The sequence below is a fragment of the Drosophila bipectinata genome, chromosome 2L (genome assembly GCF_030179905.1).
Source record: "Drosophila bipectinata strain 14024-0381.07 chromosome 2L, DbipHiC1v2, whole genome shotgun sequence".
Taxonomy (NCBI): Eukaryota; Metazoa; Arthropoda; class Insecta; order Diptera; family Drosophilidae; genus Drosophila; species Drosophila bipectinata.
In genome coordinates this window covers 5,349,828-5,375,219 of record NC_091736.1, presented here as the reverse complement: position 1 = coordinate 5,375,219, position 25,392 = coordinate 5,349,828, and the positions used below count along the sequence as shown (strand labels likewise).

Genomic DNA, 25,392 nt, shown 5'->3' with positions numbered 1-25,392 from the left:
AAGCGGGAAGCGAAGCGTTTTTCAAAATCAAAGCAAACCAAAAGCAGGGTTAAGTTTTTCTAAATCTAGCGTATTGTCACAGAGCACTTAAATATCGATGATTGGCGGAATATAAAACAGATGAGGCTGCTGAAAAAGGTATCTTTAAAAATATATTAAGCGAAATTAAAGCTAGGCCGTTGAGCTTGAGATCAGATATAAGGCACCGATTTAATATTTGGCAGAGAAGAGGAGATCTTTAAGGGAAAATGAGTACTGCGTTGTTGTTTGTTGGCAAGATAGAAATCCTAAGAGGTCGCTTATAATATCACAGAAAATTAGGGCTGAGATCTTAGTAGTTAAATGTACTTATTATTAAAGGCGCATTAGACCCCTTAAAAGGAGTCAAGACGAGGCTGTTTTTAGGGCAAGAGGGATGTCACACAACATTATTCATGAAGGCAGCGAGCTTAGGGCTTCAAGGATGTTGAAAAAGAGATCAGCGTTTTTGGTAAGGATTTAGGGTTAAGATCAAAAGCCCGCAAAAGCCGTATACTAATATATTCGCATTCTTACGTTCTTGCTGCAGAATGCGGCAGCTCAGGTAGGGATTACCAACATAGCCCGGATGGCATTCGCAAACCGGACTATGATTTATGGCCTGGCAACGGGCATTAATGCCACACACTCCGGGACAAGGATCGCGGCACTTTTCATTCTGGCAAGCCCTGTCGCCCGGGCAGTCCGAGTTAACAGTGCATTCGGGTCGGCAGATTTCGTACGGATTACCATAGTAGCCCGGCAGGCACTGGCAAACACTCAAGTCATTGTGGGGCAAGCAAAGGGCGTTGCCTCCACAGGGACTGGGATTGCAGGGCACGGAAATCTTAACCACAGGTGGTCTGGGCTCGGGGCGAACGCAAACACTATAGGCATTGCCCTCATAGCCCTCGGGGCAGTAGCAGATGGGACTGTGGGCCACCACGCGGCAGAGAGCCAGGTGACCACAGCTGCCAGGGCAAGGATCAATGCATTTGTAGTTGCGACACGCCTTGTCCGCCGGACAGTCTGCACTACTGACGCACTCTGGCCTACAGAAAGGCGGAGTACCGTAGAACTGGGGCAGGCAGGAGCAGCGAGGTGCTCCGCCCGGCGTGGCTTGGCACTGGGAGTTTGGCCCACAAGGCGATGGCTGGCAAGGATCGACTTCTTCGCGCTGTACAGGTGGTAAGACTAAAAATTCAGGATTAGAGTTATGATCAATTGTGGCTTTGGGGCTTTTGTAGATCCTACCTATGGGCTGGCAAGCTAGAAGGGGATTGCCCGTCAAACCGGGTGGGCAAACACACAGGGGACCATGGTTCTGCACATGACAGATCGCACGGAGACCACAGGCTCCGGGACAGGGATCGCGGCACTTGAGATTCAGACAATACTTGTCGAGGGGGCAGTCCGAGTTTGAGGTGCACTCAGGACGGCAAGCGGGCGGGGTGCCAAAGTATCCTGGCAGGCAGTTACAAATGGCCTGTTCGTGGTAAGCCCGACACTGGGCGTTGGGTCCACACGGCGAGGGACGGCAGGGATTGACTGGAGTACGCTGTGGCACAATCGCAGGCAGGGTTGTGGCCGGTGGGGCTGTAGCAGGCGGCTGGAGTTTGGGAATCGGATCGCAACGAACGAAGGCATCTCCCTGCATTTGCTCCGGACACGTACAGGTGGCCACGTGGTTGTAGACATGGCACAATGCGTTCAGGCCACAAGTGCCCGGGCAAGGATCCTGGCACTTCTGACGGATGCAAGCCTTATCCCTGGCACAGTCCGTGTTCAGAACACACTCTGGTCGACAGCCAACATACGGATCTCCTCGATATTCCGGTATACAGCTACATTGGCCGTTGTTGCACACGGCGTTCGGACCGCATCGGGACGGATAGCATGGATCCTTTTGCTCGACAGGTTCACGCTGGACTGGTACTATCGGTATGGGCTGGCAGGATACAAACGGATCTCCGGTGTAGCCAGAGCGACAGAAGCAGTTGGGCACGTGATCGTGGACACGACACTCGGCATTGTACGCACAGGATCCAGGACAGGGATCGCGGCACTTTTCATTAATACAAGCCAGGAATGACGGGCAGTCGGACTGGACGACGCACTCCGGCCGGCAGTTCGGAGGAGTTCCCTGGTAGTTGGGCAGGCAGACACAAGCCGCCGCTCCAAAGCGATTGTGGCACTGGGAATACGGGCCGCAGGGCGATGGATGACACGGGTTGAACTCGAATTGTGGCTTGGCCACGTCGTAGTTTGGTTGAGGTCGCTGTGTATCTTGCACAGGATATTGAGTTGTGGTAGGAATTGGAAGCGGAATCGAAGGGACGTTGATTATTCCGGGCTGAGGTGCAGGCTGGATGGAATATTTCTTATTCCCGGTGCTGGAGGAGTGGGGTGCGGTGTCGGATCACTAACATCAGGAACAACAGGCCGTTGAGTTGGATATGTAGGTTGCGGCACCGATGGAATGTTGATCACTCCAGGATTTGGCTGTGGTCTCTCCTGTTGAACATCCTGTATTGGGTATTGAGGTGTTGTTGGTATAGGCTGAGGTATTGAAGGAACATTTATAACTCCTGGTGTTTGAACCGTAACTGGTGGCGACGGCTGCGAAGGGATATTGATCACACCCGGGGTTGGAGGCGGTACTGGTTGTGGCACAGAAGGCACATTGATAATTCCTGGTGTGGGAGGTGTGGGCTGTGGCGAAGGATAGCTGACAGCCTGAACGGGTGGGTTCTGAGGTGGATAAGTTGGTTGAGGAACCGATGGTATGTTCACCACTCCCGGTTGAGGCACAGCGATCGGCGGCGATGGTTGAGAAGGTACATTAATCACTCCAGGAATCGGAGAAGGCACTGGTTGAGGTACCGAAGGAATGTTTATAATTCCAGGGGCTGCAGGAGTCGGCTGTGGTGAAGGGTAACTGACATCATGGATCGGAGGATTCTGGTGTGGATAGGTGGGTTGTGGCACCGATGGTATGTTTACAACTCCCGGTTGAGGCACAGCGATCGGGTGCGATGGCTGGGAAGGAATATTTATCACGCCGGGACTTGGAGAAGGCACTGGTTGAGGTACCGATGGAATATTAATAATTCCTGGTGCTGCGGGTGTCGGATGTGGCGTTGGGTAGCTAACATCGTGAACAGTTGGGTTCTGAGGTGGATATGTAGGTTGAGGAACCGATGGTATGTTCACCACTCCCGGTGTAGGCACATTGATCGGCGGCGACGGTTGGGAAGGAATATTAACAACGCCAGGAGTTGGTGAAGGCACTGGTTGAGGTACAGAAGGAATGTTTACAATTCCAGGAGCTGGCGGTGTGGGCTGTGGTGCAGGATAGCTGACATCGTGGATTATCGGTGGATTCGGTTGAGGATAAGTGGGTTGCGGCACCGATGGAACATTAATGACTCCTGGTGATGGTGCGTATGTAGGCACAACTGGCGCTGGTATATAAATCGGTTGTTGGGGCACTGGGTATACAGGGCGTGGCGGCGATGGTATATTAATAACACCTGGTCTCGCTGGGGGTGGTGGATAATAGACATCGTATATAGCTGGTCGTGGAATAGCCGGAGGTGCTGGATGCACTGGCTGTGGCGCTGAAGGAATATTGACCACTCCTGGTGGAGGGGCCGGTGTGTAATTCACAGGAGAAGGAATAAACACGGGACGTTGGGAAACCGGAGGAACTGGCTGTGGTACAGACGGAATATTGATAATCTCAGGTTTCTGCGGAACAGCAGGATGTGGTGTTGGATAGTTCACAACATAGATTGGAGGCTCGGGTGTTGAATGAGAAGGCTGCGGCACCGAGGGAATATTGATCACTCCCGGCGTGGGGGCTGGTGTCGGATTCTGGGGGGATGGCAGGAATACAGGAGCCTGTGGGGTGGGTGGCACTGGTTCCGGATACGATGGAATATTAACCACTCCCGGTTGAGGTTGAGGAACCGGAGAAGGCGTTGTTGGATAAAACACTGGAGGATTCGGTGCTGGGTACACTGGCTGTGGTACTGACGGAATGTTTATCACTCCTGGCTGTTGAGGTATCGGAGATGGAGTTGTGGGATAGTTTACGTCATAAACGGGCGTCTGCGGTGTTGGATGCACCGGTTGTGGTACCGACGGAACATTGATTACTCCTGGCTTGGCAGCGGGTATTGGGCTCACAGGAGCTGGTATTAGCACTGGAGGCTGTGGCGCCGGTGGTGAAGGCTGTGGCACAGATGGAATGTTGATCACACCCGGCTGAGCTGGACTTGGTGGCGCTGGTGTTGGATAGTTGACATCGTAAACCGACGGCTTAGGTGATGGATATGTTGGTTGGGGAACAGAAGGAATATTCAGCACACCAGGTTGTTGAGGAATAGGAGTTGGCGTTGTCGGGTAGTTTACGTCGTAAACAGGAGGGTGTGGTGTTGGATACGCAGGTTGCGCCACCGACGGAATGTTTATTACTCCAGGCTGCGGGGCAGGTGATGTTGGACTGACAACCGCCGGAATAAAGATAGGTCGTTGACTTGTCGGCGGAATCGGCTGGGCCACAGATGGAATATTCACAACTCCCGGCTGCTGAGAGGGCGGCGGCGATGGATAGTTGCTTTGATAGATCGGAGGTTGCGGAGACGGGTATCCAGGTTGGGGGGCTGAAGGAACATTCACTATTCCCAGTGGTTGAGTGTGTATCAGGCCAGGTATGGCAACTGGATAGGGAGGCGAGGGAGTGTCGTATATGGTAGGCCGAACAGCTATTGAAAGTGCCAAATGGGATTGGTTAGGATTTGTTGTGTTTCCATCGCTTTCAATGGTATTCTTACGTTTTGGAATCTCGTAACAACGCGTAAACGGATCTCCTGTGTGGGAACCGATGCAGTAACAAATGGGACTGTGGTAGTGCACCCGACACTCGGCATTGATACCGCAAACTCCCGGACAAGGATCGACACACTTATGGTGGACGCAGGCCTTGTCGTACGCGCACTCTGAGTTCAAAGTGCATTCAGGGCGGCAGTGGGGCGGGGTGCCGTAGAATTCCGGCAAACAGGAGCAAACCGCCTGATCGTTGGACGGGGAGCACTTGGCATTGGGACCGCAGGGTGAGGGATCGCAAGGGGTAAGGGGCGCTATCGGAGCTATTGGGACAGATATCCAGAGGTTAGTTACATATGTTTTGGTCAGAGAACTACATTTATGCTTACATTGTTGAATAACGGGTACGGGGGCGCAGTAGGCCAAGGGATTGCCGGTGTAGCCGCTGAAGCACCTGCACTGGGGCAGGTGATCGAGCACGTAGCATTCGGCGTTAAGGCCGCAGGTGCCGGGACAGGGGTCGCGGCACTGCTGTTGCACACAAGCCCTGCTCGACGGACAGTCGGAGTTCAGGATGCACTCCGGTCGACAGGCCTCGTACGGGTTACCAAAGTAGTTTGGCAAGCAGACACACGAGGCAGCCCCTTGCCGCTGATTACACTGGGCATTTGCACCACAGGGATTCGGCTCACAAGGATTAAGAATCGGCTCGTTGTACTGGAGCACTTGGATGGCGGTGGTGGGGGGCGTTGGTGGAATCTGTGGTCGCGTTGGCGGCAAACAGGAGTTGAACGGGTTGCCCACTAGGCCAGGAGCACACACACAGTTCGGCTGGTGGTTGTATGTTCGGCAAATGGCATTGAAGCCGCACAGTCCGGGGCATGGATCCTGGCACTTGCGATTTATACAGGCTCTGTCGGTGGGGCACTCGCTGTTGGCAATGCACTCGGGTCGACAATACGGAGGAACACCCAAATAGTCCGGCAGGCAGCGACAAACCGCATTTCCGTTGTCGTTGCTGCACTGAGCATGGGCGCCGCAGGGCGATGGCAGGCAGGGATCGACTGGTTCGCGTTGGACTGGTACGGGGCTTTGCCTGATCAATTGGCATTGGGTGTAGGGACTTCCTGTGTAGCCAGGTGGGCACACACACTGCGGGCTGTGGTTGATAACGTGGCATACAGCCTGGTAACCACACGCTCCAGGACAAGGATCTCGGCATTTCTGATTCACACAAGCCAGGCTGGGCGGACACTCTGGGTCGCTGACACATTCCGGTCGACAGGCAGGTGGACTTCCATAATATCCGGGCAAACAGGAGCATATAGCCTGCGAGCCAACTTCCCGGCACTCTCCGTAGGGGCCGCAGGGCGAGGGCTGGCAGGGATGAAGCTCCACAGGTGTCTGGAGCGGTCTTGGCTGGCAGAGTACAAACGGATTGCCCTGGTAGCCATCTGGGCATTGGCACATGGCCAGGTGATTGTGCACCTGGCAGGTGGCTCCCGATCCACAAGTACCTGGACAAGGGTCCAGGCAACGATTGCGGATACAGGCCTTGTTCCAGGGGCACTCTGTACTCAAGACGCACTCTGGGCGGCAACCCACGTACGGATCACCCTGGTACAAGAGAAGGCAACTGCAAACACCCTGGGAGCACTGCGCGTTGGGACCACAAGGGGAGGGTACACAGGGATCGTCTTTCACTACTGCTGTTGGGGTCGGTGCTGGTGTCGGGGCCGGGTAGCATCGGTAGAAGGGATCGCCTACATAACCTCTGGGACACGAGCAACTGGGCACATGGTTAAGCACATCACATTGGGCGTTCAAACCACAAGCTCCAGGGCACGGGTCCACGCATCTCTGATTGATGCACGCCCTATGACTGGGACAATCTGAGTTCAGGGTGCATTCGGGTCGACAGTAGGGCGGAGTGCCGTAATAGGATGGTAGGCACGAGCACACGGCCTGTCCGTACTGCTCACGGCACTGGGCGAATTGGCCGCAGGGGGAAGGCACACAGGGATCTTTAGGGGAGTCCCGGACAACAGGTGGCGGAGGCGGCACAGGGAGACACCTTGTGAAGGCGTCACCAGTGAAGCCAGGCGAGCACGAGCACAGAGCTCGATGCTGGTGCGCCCGACAAACGGCGTTCAGGCCACAGGCTCCCACGCAGGGATCTGAGCACCGCCTGGCCACGCAAGCCTTGTCATTGGGACACTCGGGATTACTAGTGCACTCCGGCCGACAAGCGGGCGGAGACCCAAAGTAATCGGGCAGGCAGCGACAAACCGCCTGATCCTGGGACTCAGTACACTGGGCGTTGGGACCACACGGCGAGGGCTGACAGGGATCAAAGTGAACTTGGACAGGGACAGCTGGAGATGGACAAAAAAGTGCAGATTTTACGTAATATTGTGGGTTAGTGCAAGGATTAAACAACTGGTTTGGCGGTGACTTCTTACGTTCAGCCTGGACGACATGACAATGGCGATACGGATCGCCTTGGTATCCGGGATAGCAACTACAACGGGGCACATGGTTCACTACTTGACACTGGGCATTGGGGGCACAGCTTCCGGGACAGGGATCGCGGCAATGTTGGGTCAAGCAAGCTAGATGGCTTGAACAGTCGGAGCTGAGAACGCATTCCGGTCGGCATCCTTCGTAGGGGTTTCCATAGAACTCCGGCAGGCACTGGCAAGCTCCGGCTCCACCTCGCTCCGTGCACACGGCATTGCTTCCGCAAGGATTCTGAGCACAGGAATTAATCTGTTCTCGCTGGATTTGCGGACGCGGATAGCAGCCAGTGTAGGGATCGCCAATGAAGTCCGCAATGCAAATACACGACGGCACATGGCTGACCACTTGGCAGCTGGCTGCGGTTCCGCACAGTCCTGGGCAAGGATCCCTGCATTTCTGATTGATGCAAGCCAGCTGATTGGGACACTCCGATGATGTGATGCACTCTGGTCGGCAGTTGGGTGGGGTTCCAATGTAGTCCTTCAGGCACTTGCATATGGCCTGGTCGTTTTGGACGGTGCACTCGGCATTGGCCCCACATGGTGATGGTGCGCAAGGATTAAGAGGTTCTCTTTGTACGGGCGGGGGAGGTGGAATTCGTTGGCACAGGAAGAAGGCATTGCCGGAGAATCCGGATGGACAACTACAGTGCGGCACATGTCTGATGACCTGGCAGTCGGCGTATTGGCCACAAGCTCCTGGGCAGGGATCGCGGCAGTGTTGGTTCAGACAGGCCAGGTGAGGGGCACAATCAGAGTTGATGGTACACTCGGGTCGGCAGCTTGGAGGAACGCCGAAGTATCCTGGCAAACAGGAACAGATGGCCTGATTGTTGGCTTCGCGGCATTGGGCATTGTTTCCACAAGGAGAGGGATGACAGGGATGCACTGGTTCCACTGGAGCAGCTAAACAGGTAAACAGAGATTCGTGAAGGGTTCTTGGTAAACTATTCTCAATCTGAAACATACATTGCACGACGGTACACTGCACGAATGCGTTGCCCGAGGTTCCGGGCGGACAGTTGCAGGTGGGTATGTGGTTGCGAACCTCACAAACAGCTCCCACGCCACAAGCTCCTGGACAAGGATCAACGCACTTGCTGCGCTGGCAGGCCTTGTCTCTGGCACAGTCCGTATTAAGGACACACTCTGGGCGACATCCCACGAAGGGATTGCCATCGAAGCCGGCCAGACAGGAGCACTGTCCTCCGGGACTGCAGATGGCATTGGAGCCGCACGGCGAGGGATTACACTCGTCGCGCAGTGGAGGAGTTGGCGGCGGAGGAGTGGGCTGGCAACTGACGAAGGGGTCGCCCTCATAGCCCGGTGGGCAGCTACAGATGGGTGTATGGTTGATTACGCTGCACGTGGCACGGAATCCGCAAGAACCGGGGCAGGGATCGCGACACTTCTCGTTGATACAGGCCAGATGGGAGGGGCAGTCGGGATTGATCACACACTCCGGCTGGCAATTGGGTGGTGCGCCAAAGTAGCCGCGCAGGCAAGAGCAAACAGCCTGATTGCCTTGGGCTCGGCATTGACCAAAGACGCCACAGGGAGAGGGGACACAGGGATCACGGTAGGTCTCCTTAGGGGCATCATAGCTGATGGCGGGAGCTAAAGAGAGGTGCGGGTTAGGGTGGTTGCCAGGAGAACTGGAAGAAAGCTTCGTCTTACGTATGCGGCGGCATCCACTAATGGCATCACCCGTAAATCCAGGCAAGCAGCTGCAATGCGGGCTGTGGGTAATAACCCGGCACTGAGCATTGCTGCCGCATACGCCTGGACAGGGATCGATGCAATGTTGCTGGACGCAAGCCAGGGTACGGTCGCATTCACTAGAGATTGTGCACTCGGGCCTGCAGGCAGGCGGGGATCCGATAAAGTCGGCCAAGCACGTGCATATGGCCTGTCCGTTCGACTCGCGGCACTGAGCGTTGGGTCCGCAGGGTGATGGTTGGCAGGGACGAGAGGGAATCGGGTCAGGTACGGCTGGCAGGATGAAAATCGGGTTAGATTCAAAATGGTTAAGGTTTCTTTCGGGGGTCGGCTTACGGTCACGCAGGACACTGCAGAACGCATAGGGGTTTCCTTGGTAGCCCACCAAACAGCTGCACTGCGGAAGGTGATCGCGGACTTGGCATTGAGCGTTCAGGCCGCATGTTCCCGGGCAGGGATCGCGACAATGTTGATTCTGGCAGGCCAGGTGACTGGGACAGTCCGAGTTGAGAACACATTCTGGGCGACAGCCCTCGTACGGGTTGCCGAAGAACTCCGGCAGACACTGGCAAGCTCCGGCTCCATTTCTTTCCGTGCACAAGGCATTGGCTCCGCACGGACTGGGCACACAAGGGTTTTGCGGTTCGGGAATATCTCGTACCACCTGGCAGCCCAGGAACGGATTTCCACTATGCCCACCAACGCAAGTGCACATGGGAGTATGGTTGATTACGTAGCACTCGGCATTGGGGCCACATACTCCTGGGCAGGGATCGCGGCACTTCTGATTGAGGCAAGCCAGGTTGGTGGGGCATTCCGCGTTGGAAACACATTCTGGTCGGCAGTTTGGCGGAGTGCCGACAAATTCAGGGAGGCAGCTGCATTGGGCATTGTTGCCTCGGGCGCGGCACTCGGCATTGGCTCCGCAAGGCGACGGCTGGCAGGGATCGATTGGGTCGTAGTGAACCGGAGGCGGGACTCGGCGGTGACAGGCCACGAATGGATTTCCGGTGAAGGACTCGATGCAGTGGCAGTTCGGGCTGTGGTTTATCACGCGGCATAAGGCATTCAGGCCACACACTCCGGGGCATGGATCGCGGCAATGTTGCTGAAGGCAGGCCAAGTGGAGCGGACACTCCTCGTTACGGACGCATTCTGGTCTGCATGACGGCGGAACACCAATAAAGTCGGGAAGGCATGAGCACACAGCATTTCCATTGACATTGCGGCACTGGGCGTTCGGTCCACATGGCGAGGGCTGGCAAGGATCAATAACATCGCGCACAGGGGCCGGTGGAATGGGTCGACACTGACTGAAGGCATTTCCAGTCATTCCCGGGGGACAGTGACACATGGCCACGTGTCTGTGCACCTCGCAGATGGCATTGGATCCACATGTTCCGGGACAGGGGTCGACACACTTGTTCCTCACACAGGCCTTGTTCCAGTCGCATTCCGTGCTCAGGACGCACTCTGGCCTGCAGCCGACCAAGGGGTTGCCCACAAACTCGGGCAGACAGGTGCACTGTCCTTGGTTGCATACTGCGTTGGGCCCGCAGGTGATCAGCGAACAAGGGTCACTTATTTGTGGGGGATCTCGGGCGACAGGAGGCGGTGCATGGCAGGATGTGAAGGGGTTACCGATTAGCCCTGGAGCACACTGGCACGTGGGGTTGTGGTTGACCACCGTGCACAGGGCATTGAATCCACAGGCTCCGGGGCAGGGATCTCGGCAGCGCTGCTGCTGGCAGGACAAATGGGCAGGACATTCGGCGTTGATCGTACACTCGGGGCGGCAGTTGGGGGGAGTGCCAAAGTAGGACGGCAGGCAAGTGCAGGTGGCAGTGCCATGATTGTCGCGACATTCCGCGAACTGACCGCAAGGTGAGGGCACACAAGGATTACGATAAACATCCAGCTGGGGCGGCGGAGGAGCTACAAGGCAAAGGGGAAGGATAAAGAGAAGGTTCGGGGCAGACTCTTGATGAAGTTTCTTACGTGGCAGTGGGAGGCAACGACTGAAGGCATCGCCCGTGAACCCAGGTCGACAACTACAGATTGGAGCGTGCTGGATGACACGGCAGTCGGCATTGGAACCACACACTCCTGGGCATGGGTCACTACACTTTTGCCTGATGCAAGCCTTGTCATGGGGACACTCCCCATTGGTTACACACTCGGGTCTGCAGTTGGGCGGGACACCCACATACTCTGGCAGGCAGGAGCAGATGGCCTGTTCATTGTTTTCGCGGCACTGAGAGTTCGGACCACAGGGAGATGGCTGGCAGGGATTGACGTATTCTTTGAGGACAGCTATTTGAGGGGAAAGGGATTGATTATCATATGAGGGGGGTATAGGCCTATCGCAGACTCACGTTTCTCAGGTATTTGACAGTACCGGTAGGGATCACCAACAAAGTTACTGAGGCAATGACAGGTCGGCAGGTGATTAATCACCCGGCAGACAGCATTCAACGCACACACTCCTGGGCAGGGATCACGGCACTTCATCTGCTGGCAAGACTTATCCGCCGGGCAGTCGTTGTTGGTGACACATTCTGGACGGCAAGCTTCGTACGGATTGCCGAAGTATTCTGGCAGACATTGGCAGGAACCAACGTTGCCCACATGGCGGCAAACTGCATTGGCGCCGCAGGGATTTGGCGAGCAGGGCTGAACGATTTCCTCATGCTGGATCTGAGGCACTTGGCGACAGGATGTGAATGGATCACCAGTATAGCCAGGAAGACAGTAGCAGTTGGCAGCGTGACTAATCACATGGCAGTTGGCATTGGAGCCACAGGCGCCAGGACAAGGATCACCGCACCGTTGATTCAAGCAAGCTTTGTCGAACGGACACTCTGAGTTGGTTATGCACTCTGGTCGGCAGTTGGGTGGCGTTCCGATATAGTTGGGCAGGCAGCTGCACTGGGCCTGATCTCCCAAGGCAACACAGTTGGCATAGGGACCGCAGGGAGACGGCTGGCAAGGGTGCTTCGGAGCGATCTCGTCTCGTCGTACCGGCTCTGGGAAACAGCCCAGGAAGGGATTTCCGTTGTGACGAGGCGGGCAGCTACAGATCGGTGCATGGTTCACCACATGGCAGATGGCGTTGAAGCCGCACGTTCCGGGACATGGGTCCACACAGTGTTGGCGTTGGCATGCCAGTCTGGGCAGACAATCCGAGTTGTGAGTACACTCTGGCCGGCAGTTTGGTGGAGTGCCAACGAAGTCCTCAATGCAGGAACATACGGCGTTGTCGTTAAGAACTCTGCACCGGCTGTTTGGACCGCAAGGCGATGGATAGCAAGGATTGGGAGGGGCCAGGGATACAGGCGGAGCCTCGCACAAAATGAAGGCGTTTCCGGTCATCCGCTCTGGGCATCGGCACATGGCTATATGGTTGATCACATCGCAGATGGCGTTGGGAGCACAGGTTCCGGGGCAGGGATCCACACACTTGTGGCGGACACAGGCACGATTCCTGGCACAGTCCGCGTTCAAAACACACTCCGGGCGACATCCCGAGTAGGGATCACCCTGGTACTCGGCAATGCACGTGCATTGACCGTTCTGGCACTGAGCATTCGCTCCGCAAGGGGAAGGATTGCAAGGATCATCGAAAGCAATGGGCTCGGCTGAAGCAGATGGGACAAAGGTTAAACCAAAGGAGATTCGTTTCTTTCGTTTCTTAAATCTTACGTGGTGGCGGCGGTTGGGGCCGGCAGTCGATGAACGGATCACCGACGTAGCCCACGGGACACTGGCAACTAGGCACATGGTTGCGGACGCTGCAAATGGCATTGTAGGCACATGAACCAGGGCAGGGATCGGCGCATCGCTGGTTGATGCAAGCCAGGCTGGGCAAGCACTCCGAGCTCTGCGTACACTCTGGACGACAATGAGGCGGCACCCCAAAGTAGTTGGGTAAGCAGGAGCAGATGGCCTGGCCCTGGGATTCTCGACACTGAGCGTTGGCTCCGCAGGGCGATGGCTGGCAAGGATCTCGCACGATATCGTGAAGGATGTGTGTTGGAGGGGCTAAGGTGGCAAGGGAGATGGTAAGATGGGAAAAAAACATCCAGTAATTGGGGGACTTACGGGGTACGGGATAGCAACGCGTGAAGGGATCTCCTGTGTATCCCGCCTGGCAAGAGCAGAGCGGAGCGTGGTTGCCCACGTGGCAAGTTGCGAAACTGCCGCATGCGCCAGGGCAGGGATCGATGCACTTGTGACGGACACAAGCCTTGTCGAAACTACATTCCGCGGAGACCGTGCACTCAGGACGACAGCCGGGCGGGCTACCAACGTACTCCGGAAGGCAGGAGCAGGTTGCCACGCCATTCTGTTCGCGACACTGAGAGTTTGGTCCGCAGGGTGAGGGTTGACACGGATTAACGTACTCCCGAACAGCTGAAAAATGATTAAAGATGTGTACGATCTGGTGCTGGCGATGGGAGTCCATATGCTTACGTTTCGGTTCGATGTTGCAATAACGGTACGGGTCGCCCACATAGCCGCTAAGGCAGTTACAGGTGGGGAGGTGGTTGCGCACAAAACATTCGGCGTTCTGGCCACAGCTACCCGGGCAGGGATCGCGGCACTTCTGGTTCACACACGCGAGATGCGAAGGGCAATCATAGTCGATCACGCACTCGGGGCGACAGGCCTCGTAGGGATTACCGAAGTATTCTGGGAGGCACTGACAGGAGCCGACTCCATTCTGTTGCCGGCACTCGGCGAATAAGCCGCAGGGATTTGGATGGCAGGGCTGGGCAATCTCCACCGGTTCTCTTTGAACTGGTGAGCAGCTAACGAAAGGATCGCCGCTGTATCCTGGCTGGCAGTAGCACATGGCACTGTGGCTAATCACTCGGCACGTTGCAAACGAGCCGCACAGACCCGGACATGGATCTTGGCAACGATTGTTCACGCACACAAGTGCCTGGCTACACTCCGAGTTGGAAACGCATTCGGGCCGGCAGTTGGGTGGAGTACCGAAGAAGTTTGGCAAGCAGGAGCAGGAAGGCGTGTCTCCTACGCGACGGCATTCGCTGTTCGGCCCGCAGGGGGACGGCTGACACGGGTCTTGGACTGCAACATCGCGCTGGGGCTCAACTAGAGGGTTCAACAATCAAAACACATACTCAGGCTATAGAACATCAAACACTTACTAATCTGGTGGCATTGTATCAAGGGATTGCCGGTGTAGCCAGGACGGCAGGTACAGAATGGATTGTGACTAACAGTTCGGCACTGGGCATATGCCCCACAGGATCCCGGACAGGGATCCACGCATCTCTGGTTCTGGCAGGCCAAGCTGGGAGCACAATCATAGTTTGTGCTGCACTCTGGCCGGCAGGATGGTGGCACACCGAAGTAGTTGGGGAGGCAGGTGCATACGGCCTGGCCGTTCTGCTCCCGACACTCGGCATAGGAGCCACAGGGCGAGGGGTTACAGGGATTGCGGTAGACATCCACTACATTTGGAGAAGGTACATTCAATTCGTTTCTTATTTTTTGGAAATTTTGTTTAACCTACATTGAACTGGAACACATTGGACAAAGGCATTGCCGGTCATTCTTTCAGGGCAATGGCACATGGCGATGTGGTTGAACACATCGCAGACGGCGTTGATACCACAGGTTCCGGGACAAGGATCAGTACACTTCTGATTCACACAAGCCAGGTTTCGCGGGCACTCCGAACTCAGTACACACTCCGGCCTGCAGGCCACGTACGGATCGCCCAGATGCTCGGCCAGGCAAGTGCACTCTCCCTGATTGGAGCAGATGGCATTGTTACCACATGGACTGGGGTTGCAAGGATCATGGGGCTCTTCGCGGGCGGGTGGGGCTGCGGATGGGATATTTTGTCTTATTCCTGAAAAAGGGTTAAACATGGATTGGGGCTTACGTGGAGCTGGGTGGCAGGCTAAGAAGGCATCGCCCACATAGCCTCGCAAGCAGACGCAACTGGGAACGTGACTGATCACCCGGCACTCGGTCTGCTGACCGCAGGCACCAGGACAAGGGTCACGGCAGCGTTCGCTTATGCAAGCCAAGTGGCTAGGACACTCCGCATTAATGGTACACTCGGGTCGACAACGCGGCGGAGTGCCATAGTAGTTGGGCAGGCAAGAGCAAACGGCCTGGTCCTGATGATTCCTGCAGGAGGAGTAGAGACCACAGGGGGAGGGTACGCAGGGATCACGGTAGGGAGCAACATCTCTCAAGGGCGGCGGAGGAACTGACGTGGGGTAGAGTGGGTTAAGTTTGGGTAACTCTGGCGGGTTCTCCTTTTCCTTACTTGTCGGTCGGGGTAAACAGCGCACGAAGGGATCTCCCGTCATGCCTGTGGGACACCTGCAAATGGGACTGTGGTTGCGCACCTCGCAAATTGCCTGCTGGCCACACACCCCGGGACATGGATCAACACACTTGTAGTTGATGCAGGCCCTGGTGGCGGGGCAGTCAGAACTCGAGGTGCACTGGGGTCGGCAGTTGGGTGGGGCTCCTTCGAACTCAGCTTGGCACGAGCAGACGGCCTGCTCGTTTATCTCGCGACAGTTGGAGTTCGGGCCACAGGGCGAGGGTTGACAGGGATTCACGTACTCATGGACAATAGCTAGTTACGGGTTAGGATACAATACAAAACAACGCTTGGAATTAGTAACTACTTCAACAGCTACGACAATGTTAAGTAGAACTACTTGAATAATTGGGACTAGCTTACGTTCTGGCGGTTGGCTGCAGTAGCGATACGGATCGCCAATGTATCCTGGGAAGCAGTTGCACATGGGCGTATGGTTCACCACATTGCATTCGGCGTTCTGTCCACAGCTTCCGGGGCAGGGATCGCGGCACTTTTGCTGCTGGCAGGCCCTGTTCGACGGGCAATCCGAGTTCAAAACGCACTCCGGACGACAGCCTTCATATGGGTTGCCGAAATAGTCCGTGAGGCACTGACAGGCTCCAGCTCCGTTCCGTTGGATGCACTCTGCATTGGCGCCGCAAGGTGAGGGCTGGCACGGATTGATGATCTCCACATCGGCCACAATAGGCTGGCATTGGGTGAACGGATCTCCGGTGAGACCCGCATCGCAAATGCACATTGCCGTGTGGGAGACCACACGACAGATGGCACTGATGCCGCATAGTCCTGGGCAGGGATCCTTACACTTTTGGTTGATGCACGCCAGGTGGGATGGACACTCCGAGTTGGCAACGCACTCCGGCTTGCAATACGGCGGAGAGCCAACAAAATCAGCCAGGCAGGTGCACGTTGGAGTCTCACCAACGGCTCGGCATTCTGAGTTGGGACCACAAGGTGACGGACGGCAGGGATCCTGAGGAACGATGTCCTGCTGCGGGGGTTCGATGATCTGCTGGCAGCCTACGAAGGGATTTCCAGTGTAGCGCGGGAGGCAGGTACAGAACGGATTGTGGTTGACCACACTGCACTGGGCATTGCGACCACAAGATCCGGGGCAAGGATCCACACACTTCTGGTTCACGCAGGCCAGGCGCGGCTGGCACTCCGAGTTGGAGGTGCACTCCGGACGACAAAGCGGCGGCGTGCCAATGTATCCCGACACACAGGAGCAAACGGCCTGTTGGTTGACCTCCCTGCACTGAGAATTGGGTCCACATGGAGAGGGTTGGCAGGGCTGGACAATGGCTGGGGCTGCAAGGGAAATTCGGGGTTCGGAATTGTGGGCATTTTATGGGGCCTGGATCTGGAATATTTACGTGGTATGGGTTGACACTGAATGAAGGCGTTGCCGGCATAGCCCTCTGGGCATGTGCACATGGGCACGTGGTTGATGACCGAGCAGATGGCATTGGGGGCACAGGTTCCTGGGCAGGGATCGAAGCATTTGTGGCGCGCACAAGCCAAGTTGCGGGCGCAGTCCAGGCTGGTGATGCACTCGGGTCGGCAGCCACTGTACGGGTCGCCATGGTACTCAGGAATGCATGTGCATACTCCGTTGTTGCACTGGGCATTGGGGCCGCAGGGAGAGGGGTTGCACGGATCATCGAGCTTGACGGCTAACATGGGAAACATGGGCTGTAGGACTATCTTCACATGACAAAACGATGCTGAGGCTTACGTGTCGGCGGTGGTGGTGGCTGGGGCTGGCATTGGGTGAACGGATCACCCGTGTACCCTGCCGGACAGATGCAGCTAGGCGTGTGGTTAATCACATTACATATGGCGCCATAGCCACAGGAGCCGGGGCAGGGATCCCTACACTTCTCATTGATGCACGCCTGGCTGCTGGGGCACTCAGCGTTGATTCGGCATTCAGGTCGGCAATTGGGAGGAGCTCCCAGATAGCCAACTAAGCAGGAACAAGCCGGAGCATCCCCTTGAGCCCGGCATTGGGAGTAGGGGCCGCATGGAGAGGGAACACAGGGATCAACTGGAGTCTTTTGGACGGCCGGAGGTGGAACAGCTTTTTTGGGCGACGGAACAGTTAATATTTGGAGAAACCATACAACATAGAGCCACTTACGAGGCACGGGGAAACAGCGCAAGAAGGCGTCGCCCGTATAGCCGGCGCGACATGTACAAATGGGACTGTGATTAACCACCCGACAGGTGGCTTGATCTCCGCAGGTATTTGGACAGGGGTCGATGCATTTCTGGCCAACACATGCCTTGTCGAGAGAACATTCCGAGGAGATGGTGCACTCGGGACGACACGCAGGCGGGGCACCCACATACTCGGGAAGACACGAGCACACGGCCTGTTCGTTACTCTCACGGCACTGAGAGTTGGGACCGCACGGAGATGGCTGGCAAGGATTAACATACTCCTTGATGGCTATAAAATGAGACAATCGACGGTATTCAAGGGCTTCTCTATATAAAGTCAAAGGTCTTACGTTGTCGTTCTGGGATACACAACCGATACGGGTCACCGGAATAGCCAGTTATGCAACTACAAGTGGGAACGTGGTTGAGAACATTGCACAAGGCATTCTGACCACAAGTTCCCGGACAAGGATCCTGGCACTTTTGCTGCTGGCAGGCCTTGTTGGAGGGGCAGTCCGAGTTGAGGATGCATTCAGGGCGGCATCCCTCATAGGGATTTCCAAAGTATTCTGGCAAGCACTGACAAGAGCCTGCATCCTGCCGGGACGTACAACGGGCATTGACTCCACAAGGGCTGGGATTGCAGGGATCTAGCTGGTCCAGTTGCTGAATCCTCTTTTCGGTGCACAGAGTGAACGGATCACCCTCCATGCCCTCGGGGCAAATGCAGCTGGGAGTGTGGGAGATGACGCGACAGATCGCCGACTGGCCACAAAGTCCTGGGCAAGGATCGCGACACTTTTGCTGTATGCAGGCCTGGCTAGTTGGGCACTCCGAGCTAGTCACACATTCGGGTCTGCAGTTTGGAGGAAGCTCCAATGTAGTCCTGCAGGCAAGTGCAGGACGGTGACTCGTTGACCTCACGGCACTGGGAATAAGGTCCGCACGGTGATGGCAGACATGTCTGCCTTGGTGGTGGCACTGGCGGTTCGATGATCAGCTGGCAGCTCACGAAGGGATTTCCCGTGTGACGCTCCTAAGCAGCGACAGAATGGACTGTGGTTCGTCACATGGCATTGGGCGTTGCGGCCACAAACGCCTGGACAGGGATCACCGCACTTCTGGTTGAGACAGGCCAAGTTCAACGGGCACTCTGAGTTGGTGGTGCATTCAGGTCGACAGAATGGTGGACTTCCGATGAAGGGCGTGATACAAGAGCAAATGGCCTGCTGGTTGATGACGCGGCACTGGGAGTTGGGTCCGCATGGGGAAGGTTGACAAGGGTTCTGCACAACGTCGAGCTCTGTAAATTGTTGGGACTTTGTAGCTTCTATGGAAAGGATTCTAGTTGCGTATTCCTTACGTGGCACTGGGCTACACTGAACAAAGGCATTGCCTTGCATTCCCTCTGGACAACGGCAGTTGGGGATGTGGTTAAGGACCTCACAAATCGCATTGGAGCCACAAATTCCGGGACAGGGATCGACACACTTGTGGCGAACACAAGCTCGGCTGCGATCGCAGTCCGTGTGCAGGACACACTCCGGACGGCAGCCGGTGTACGGATCACCGTGATATTCCGGCAGACACGAACATATTCCGTTGTTGCATTGCGCGTTAGAGCCACAAGGCGAGGGGTAACACGGGTCCTCAGGCGGCAATGGATCTTGGACTATTCCAAAAAAGAATTGGGACTGTTATGAACACTCTTTTTATAAGATTCCCAATCGTTCTTACTCTTAGCTGGTGGTTCAGGATTGCAAACGCTGAACGGATCACCGATGTAGCCCGTCAGACAGCTGCAGATGGGGGTGTGGTTGATGACATTGCACTGGGTGTTGAGGCCACAGGATCCGGGGCAAGGGTCGCGGCACTTTTGATTAATGCACGCCTGATGGCTCGGGCACTCAGCGTTGATGGAACATTCGGGACGACAGTTGGGTGGTGTACCCAGAAACTGGGGCAGACACGAGCAGGAAGGTGTACCATGAATCTCACGACACTGGGAATTAGCCCCGCATGGCGAGGGAACACAAGGGTCGGTGGGTTCATTAACCACTGGTGGAGGAGCTGGAAGATTGGTTTGGATAGTTGAGTGGACTCTTCGAGAAAATGTACTCTTTTTATCTTACGCGGCTGACGGTAACAACGCGTGAACGGATCGCCAGTAAATCCACTAATACAGGTACAAATGGGATTGTGGTTGCGGACACGGCACTCGGCCTGCTGACCGCAAACATTCGGACAGGGATCCACGCACTTGCGGTTCACACAGGCCTTGTCGGCAGGACATTCGGAGCTACTGGTGCATTCCGGACGGCAGGCAGGCGGGCTGCCAATGAACTCGGCCAGACAGGAGCAAACGGCTTGTTCGTTGATCTCCCGACATTGGGAGTTGGGGCCGCAGGGAGAAGGCTGACAAGGATTTACGTAAACAGGAACAGCTAAAAAGTCGCCGATGATTAAAAATACACTTTTCCGTAGCGAAGACAAAGCCTTACGTGGTTCGTTGACTACGATGCGACAGACGCTGTATGGGTCTCCGTTGAAGCCTGTCAAGCAATTGCAAGTGGCCAGGTGGTTGACCACTTGGCATTCGGCGTTCTGACCACAGGTACCGGGACAAGGGTCGCGGCATTTCTGGTTCACACACGCCAGATTCGACGGGCAGTCAGAGTTCAGAACGCACTCGGGACGGCAGCCATCATAGGGGTTTCCGAAATAATCAGGCAGACACTGACAAGACCCTGCACCACCACGCTCATCGCACTTGGCATTTACGCCGCAAGGGCTGGGGTTGCACGGCTGCAGAACCTCCACCGGGGTATCCCTAATGGGACTGCACTGACTGAACGGATCGCCAGTGAAGCCGCCGTCGCACAAGCACATGGCAGTGTGACTGAAAACCCGGCAGTTGGCATTTTGACCACAAAGTCCTGGGCAAGGATCCGAGCATTTTTGATTGATGCACGCTTGATTGGTGGGACACTCCGAGTTGGAGATGCACTCGGGGCGGCAGTTTGGTGGAGCACCTACGAATTCCGGCAGACAGGAGCATGATGGAGAGTCACCCGATACCCGACATTCAGAATTGGGACCACATGTGGAAGGCACGCAAGGATTCTGAGGTTTCTCGTCTCGTATTACTGAAAGGATTATGGTTAGGCTGGAGCGGAAAATGGACAAACCCAGGGCACTTACTTAGCTGTTCACAGCGCACGAATGGATTGCCAGACATGCCAGTGGGGCAGCTGCAGAAGGGACTGTGATTGACGACGTTGCAAAGGGCGTTGAAGCCACAGGTGCCAGGGCAAGGATCGCGACACTTCATATTTTGGCAAGCCTGATCGGCAGGACAGTCAGAGTTGGTGACACACTCCGGGCGACATCGCGGCGGACTGCCGACATAGTCGGCCAGGCAGGAGCAGACCGCTGTCTGCTGCACCACCCGACACTGACTGTTCGGTCCACAAGGCGATGGTCGGCAGGGATCCTGGATTTTGGCTGGCGGCACGGGCCGGCATTCGAAGAAGGCATTGCCGGACATTTGCTCCGGACAGCGGCAGATGGGAATGTGGTTGGTAACTTCGCACAAGGCATTAACGCCACAAGTTCCGGGGCAAGGATCGATGCACTTGTTGCGCACACAGGCGCGATCTCTGGGGCAGTCCGTGTTTAACACGCACTCCGGGCGGCACGAGACATACGGATCTCCTTGATGCTCGGGTATGCACGAGCACTGTCCATTACGGCACAAGGCGTTGGCTCCACAAGGGGATGGATTGCAGGGATCGTCGGCAACTGGAGGCGTTGTGGCTACACGAGATGGAGGAAGGGTGGGTAAAAAAGTAGCTCTACCGAGAGTCAACGGACACCTACGTTCTGGGGGCTTGGGATTGCAGTTGGTGAATGGATTGCCGATATAACCCTCGATGCAGGCACAGAGCGGCGTATGGTTGATGACACTGCAGACGGCATTCAAGCCGCAAGCTCCGGGGCAGGGATCGCGGCACTTCTGGTTAATGCACGCCAACTGGCTGGGACACTCCGAGTTGATGGTACATTCCGGGCGACAGTTGGGCGCCTGGCCGATAAAGCTAGCCAGACAGGAGCAGGCCGGCACACCGTTGATATTACGGCACTCGGAGTTGGGTCCACAAGGGGTTGGCACACATGGATCTCGCAGGGGCTCGTTTTTGATCTCAACAGGAGGCGCTGTGACACAGGATGCTTTAATATACTTTATTCAACCATTACGATAGGGCAGCTTACGTGGAATGGGGAAACAACGAGTGAAGGCGTCGCCTGTGTAACCGCTAAGGCAGCTGCAGATGGGACTGTGGTTTCGCACCCTGCACACGGCATTGTTGCCACAAATATCCGCCGCACAGGGATCTACGCACTTCTGGTTAACACACGCCTTGTCGGCCGAGCACTCCGAGGAGATGGTGCATTCAGGTCGGCAGGAAGGCGGCGTTCCCACAAACTGTGGCAAACAGGAGCACACTGCTTGCTCATTGGAAACGCGACACTGAGAGTTGGGGCCACAGGGATTGGGCTGGCATGGGTTAACGTACTCGTTTTGAGGGGCTACAAAATTGTGGGGTTAATTGGGAGAAAGTGAATAGGTGAAGCAGGTGCTTACGTTCCGGCAGCCGGTTGCACTGGCGATATGGATCTCCCACATAGCCAACTATGCAACTGCAAGTGGGCAGATGGTTGACCACTTGGCAATTGGCGTTCAGTCCACAGGTTCCCGGGCAGGGATCTTGGCACTTCAACTGCTGGCAGGCTCTGTTCGATGGACAGTCCGAGTCCAGCATACACTCCGGGCGACATCCTTCGTACGGGTCTCCGAAGTATTGCGGCAGACATTGGCAGGATCCCACTCCATTGCGATCGCGGCAAACTGCATTTGTTCCACATGGACTTGGGCTGCAGGGGGTGCGGATTTCAATGTCCCGGATGATTTCCGGGTTGCATTGCACGAACGGATCTCCCGTGAATCCTTGCTGGCAGATGCACTGGAGGGCATGACTAACTACACGGCACTCGGCATTCAGACCACAGCGTCCTGGACACGGGTCGACGCACTTCTGGTTCACGCAGGCCAACTGGCTGGAACAATCCGAGCTGGTTACACATTCCGGTCTGCAATTGGGTGGACGGCCTATGTAGGTCTCCAAACAGGAACAGGCGGGGGCTTCCCCAACTGGACGACACTGGGAGTAAGGTCCGCACGGCGAAGGGCGGCACGGATCAGTGGGTGCAACATCGCGAACGGGTTCAACTACAGTGGGAGTAACTCTTATGTGAGAAGATGTTCCTTTGGTGAGGTTTGTTTTCTTACTTTGGGGTTGGCAACGAATGAACGGATTACCCGTAAACCTCTCGGGACATGTGCAGAAGGGACTGTGACTGACCACAGCACAGTTGGCACCCACTCCGCAGGTTCCGGGGCAGGGATCTCCGCACCGTTGATTGAGACACGCCTGGGTGGGGGCACACTCGGCATTGGAGGTGCATTCCGGCCGGCAGGATGGTGGGGCGCCTATAAAGCTTGGCAAGCAGGAGCAAACGGCCTGCTGGTTGACCTCACGGCACTGGGAGTTGGGACCACAGGGAGACGGTCGGCAAGGATTGGTTACAAGTGAAACTGTTTGGGGTACAAATTGGTAAGAAAGTTTCGAAACGGAGGTACACGACATCGACGTACTGTGCACTGGAGAGCAGCGGATGAAGGCGCTGCCAGCAGTACCATCCGGGCATCTACACATGGGTATGTGGTTGATGACATCGCAGATGGCATTCTCACCGCAAGTGCCCGGACAGGGGTTCAGGCACTTGCTGCGCAGGCAGGCCTTGTCCCTGGAGCAGTCCGAGTTGAGGACGCACTCTGGCCGGCAGCCAGAGTAGGGATCGCCGTGGAATTCAGGGAGACAAGTACAGGAACCTCCATTGCACTGGGCATTGGCACCACAAGGCGATGGATTGCAGGGATCGACATACTCATCTGTTGGTTGGGTTAGGTTGTTGAGCATGGGGATACAGGCAGTGGAGAAACAATTCTTACTTAGTACGGGCTCGGGTGGTGCCAGGCGGCAACTACTAAACGGATCACCCGTAAAGCCAGCCGGACACACGCAAATGGGCGTGTGGTTCACCACATTACACTCGGCAGCATAGCCACAGGAGCCTGGGCACGGATCGATGCATTTCTCGCGGATACATGCCAGATTGGAGGCGCATTCGGCACTAATGGTACACTCGGGTCGACAGTTGGGCGGGGCTCCAAGGAATTCCGGTAGACAGGAGCAGGACGGCACACCCTGTATATTGCGGCACTGGCTGTTTAGTCCGCACGGCGATGGTAGACAAGGATCTCGCGAAACTTCCTTAATTTCGGGCGGCGGAGCTAGATGGGTCATTAATGTTAGTGGAGGGTTCGAGGAGAACAAAGGGTAACTCTTACGTGGTAGAGCATAACAACGGGTGAAGGAGTCGCCGGTGAAACCCGGACGACACTGGCAAAGAGGGCTGTGGTTACGAACCCGGCACTCGGCGTTAATGCCGCAAGTGCCAGGACAAGGATCCTGACAACGTTGACTAATACAAGCCTTGTCGGTGGGGCACTCTGTGCTCAGCACGCACTCGGGCCGGCAGTTGGGAGGCAGACCTACATGGAGCTCCAGGCAGGAGCACACAGCTTGGCCGTTGAGTTCGCGACATTGGGAATTGGGACCACAGGGCGAGGGACGACACGGTTGAGTGGGTTCGGCTTGACGGATCGCTAGAAAAGGGCTTCCATGAGGACCAAAAAAGATCGGTTTTTAAGGCGGGGTAGGCTTACGCTGGGCTGGTTCCACGTGGCAGTAGCGGTACGGATCGCCAATGTATCCAGGGCGGCATATACAGGTGGGCAGGTGGTTGGTGACACTGCAGTCTGCGTTGGTGCCACAGGTGCCGGGGCAGGGGTCGCGACACTTCTGCTGCTGGCAGGCCTTGTTCGAGGGGCAGTCCGAGTTGCGGACACACTCCGGGCGACACGACTGATACGGATCGCCGAAATGGTCGGGCAGGCACTGGCAGGAGCCGATGCCATTCCTCTCACGGCATACAGCATTGGAGCCGCAGGGATTGGGTTCGCAGGGGGTCACCTGCTCGTTAACTATGCGTTCTAGAGATGGGGATAAAGGGTTTCAAGCGAGTTGGGATAGAGACGTGGAGAACTTTCATTATTAACGTTGGATTTAATCGGATTTAGTAGTTTGCAACACACCTGCTGGCGCGGATTAATCCAAGTTCGCGTGTGGTATTATTGTAGCGGATTAGCGGTACGATTACGAGTTAAGTGTTGGCGTTAATCGCTCTCATTAACGGATTTGCGGTTCTGGTGCTGCGGTTCGAGCTTCGAGTGCCGCTTCGTTTAGTGTTTGTTAAACGCAGTGCGTTGAGTGCTTTTTCAGTGTTTTTAGATATTTTAGGTCTTACATAAGTGCAGTGCGCCAACTAACTTGGCTTTGAGTTTATGTTTATGTTTATGTAGTTGAGTTGTTGTGTAGTAAGTAAAACAAGTGTTCTTTGCGGGGTTATATCTTTTATTGCTCATGGTTAAACAATTTTCGTTTGCTACAGTTTTTAGGTTTTAATTTATTAATTTTCTAATTTCTAATTAATTGCTACCGCTTAATTTTTGGTTTCGATGACTAGAGTTTAGTTCGTATTTGAGGTTTTCGGAGGCAGAATTTTGGGTTGTGGGGACAA

The 25,392-nt window shown here is 55.7% G+C and overlaps 1 protein-coding gene across 1 annotated transcript in view; it reads right to left on the bottom strand.

Moving 5' to 3' along the window:
* dpy (fibrillin-like protein dumpy) overlaps positions 1-25,392 on the bottom strand; it is a 116,302-nt gene that overhangs the window by 11,424 nt on the left and 79,486 nt on the right. The window contains 37 exon segments of the mRNA XM_070277335.1: positions 556-1,212; positions 1,273-2,296; positions 2,455-2,828; positions 2,937-4,787; positions 4,857-5,162; positions 5,238-7,223; positions 7,311-8,273; positions 8,337-8,984; positions 9,045-9,359; positions 9,423-11,021; positions 11,085-11,399; positions 11,462-12,724; positions 12,789-13,127; positions 13,188-13,499; positions 13,560-14,204; positions 14,261-14,566; positions 14,629-14,943; positions 15,004-15,714; positions 15,823-16,773; positions 16,839-17,138; positions 17,201-17,545; positions 17,606-17,917; positions 17,979-18,498; positions 18,500-18,664; positions 18,666-18,931; positions 18,992-19,300; positions 19,366-19,698; positions 19,761-20,072; positions 20,130-20,774; positions 20,830-21,444; positions 21,508-21,843; positions 21,901-22,218; positions 22,274-23,284; positions 23,345-23,641; positions 23,702-24,043; positions 24,101-24,418; positions 24,479-24,805. Coding sequence (XP_070133436.1) covers positions 556-1,212; positions 1,273-2,296; positions 2,455-2,828; positions 2,937-4,787; positions 4,857-5,162; positions 5,238-7,223; positions 7,311-8,273; positions 8,337-8,984; positions 9,045-9,359; positions 9,423-11,021; positions 11,085-11,399; positions 11,462-12,724; positions 12,789-13,127; positions 13,188-13,499; positions 13,560-14,204; positions 14,261-14,566; positions 14,629-14,943; positions 15,004-15,714; positions 15,823-16,773; positions 16,839-17,138; positions 17,201-17,545; positions 17,606-17,917; positions 17,979-18,498; positions 18,500-18,664; positions 18,666-18,931; positions 18,992-19,300; positions 19,366-19,698; positions 19,761-20,072; positions 20,130-20,774; positions 20,830-21,444; positions 21,508-21,843; positions 21,901-22,218; positions 22,274-23,284; positions 23,345-23,641; positions 23,702-24,043; positions 24,101-24,418; positions 24,479-24,805 — 21,951 coding nt within the window.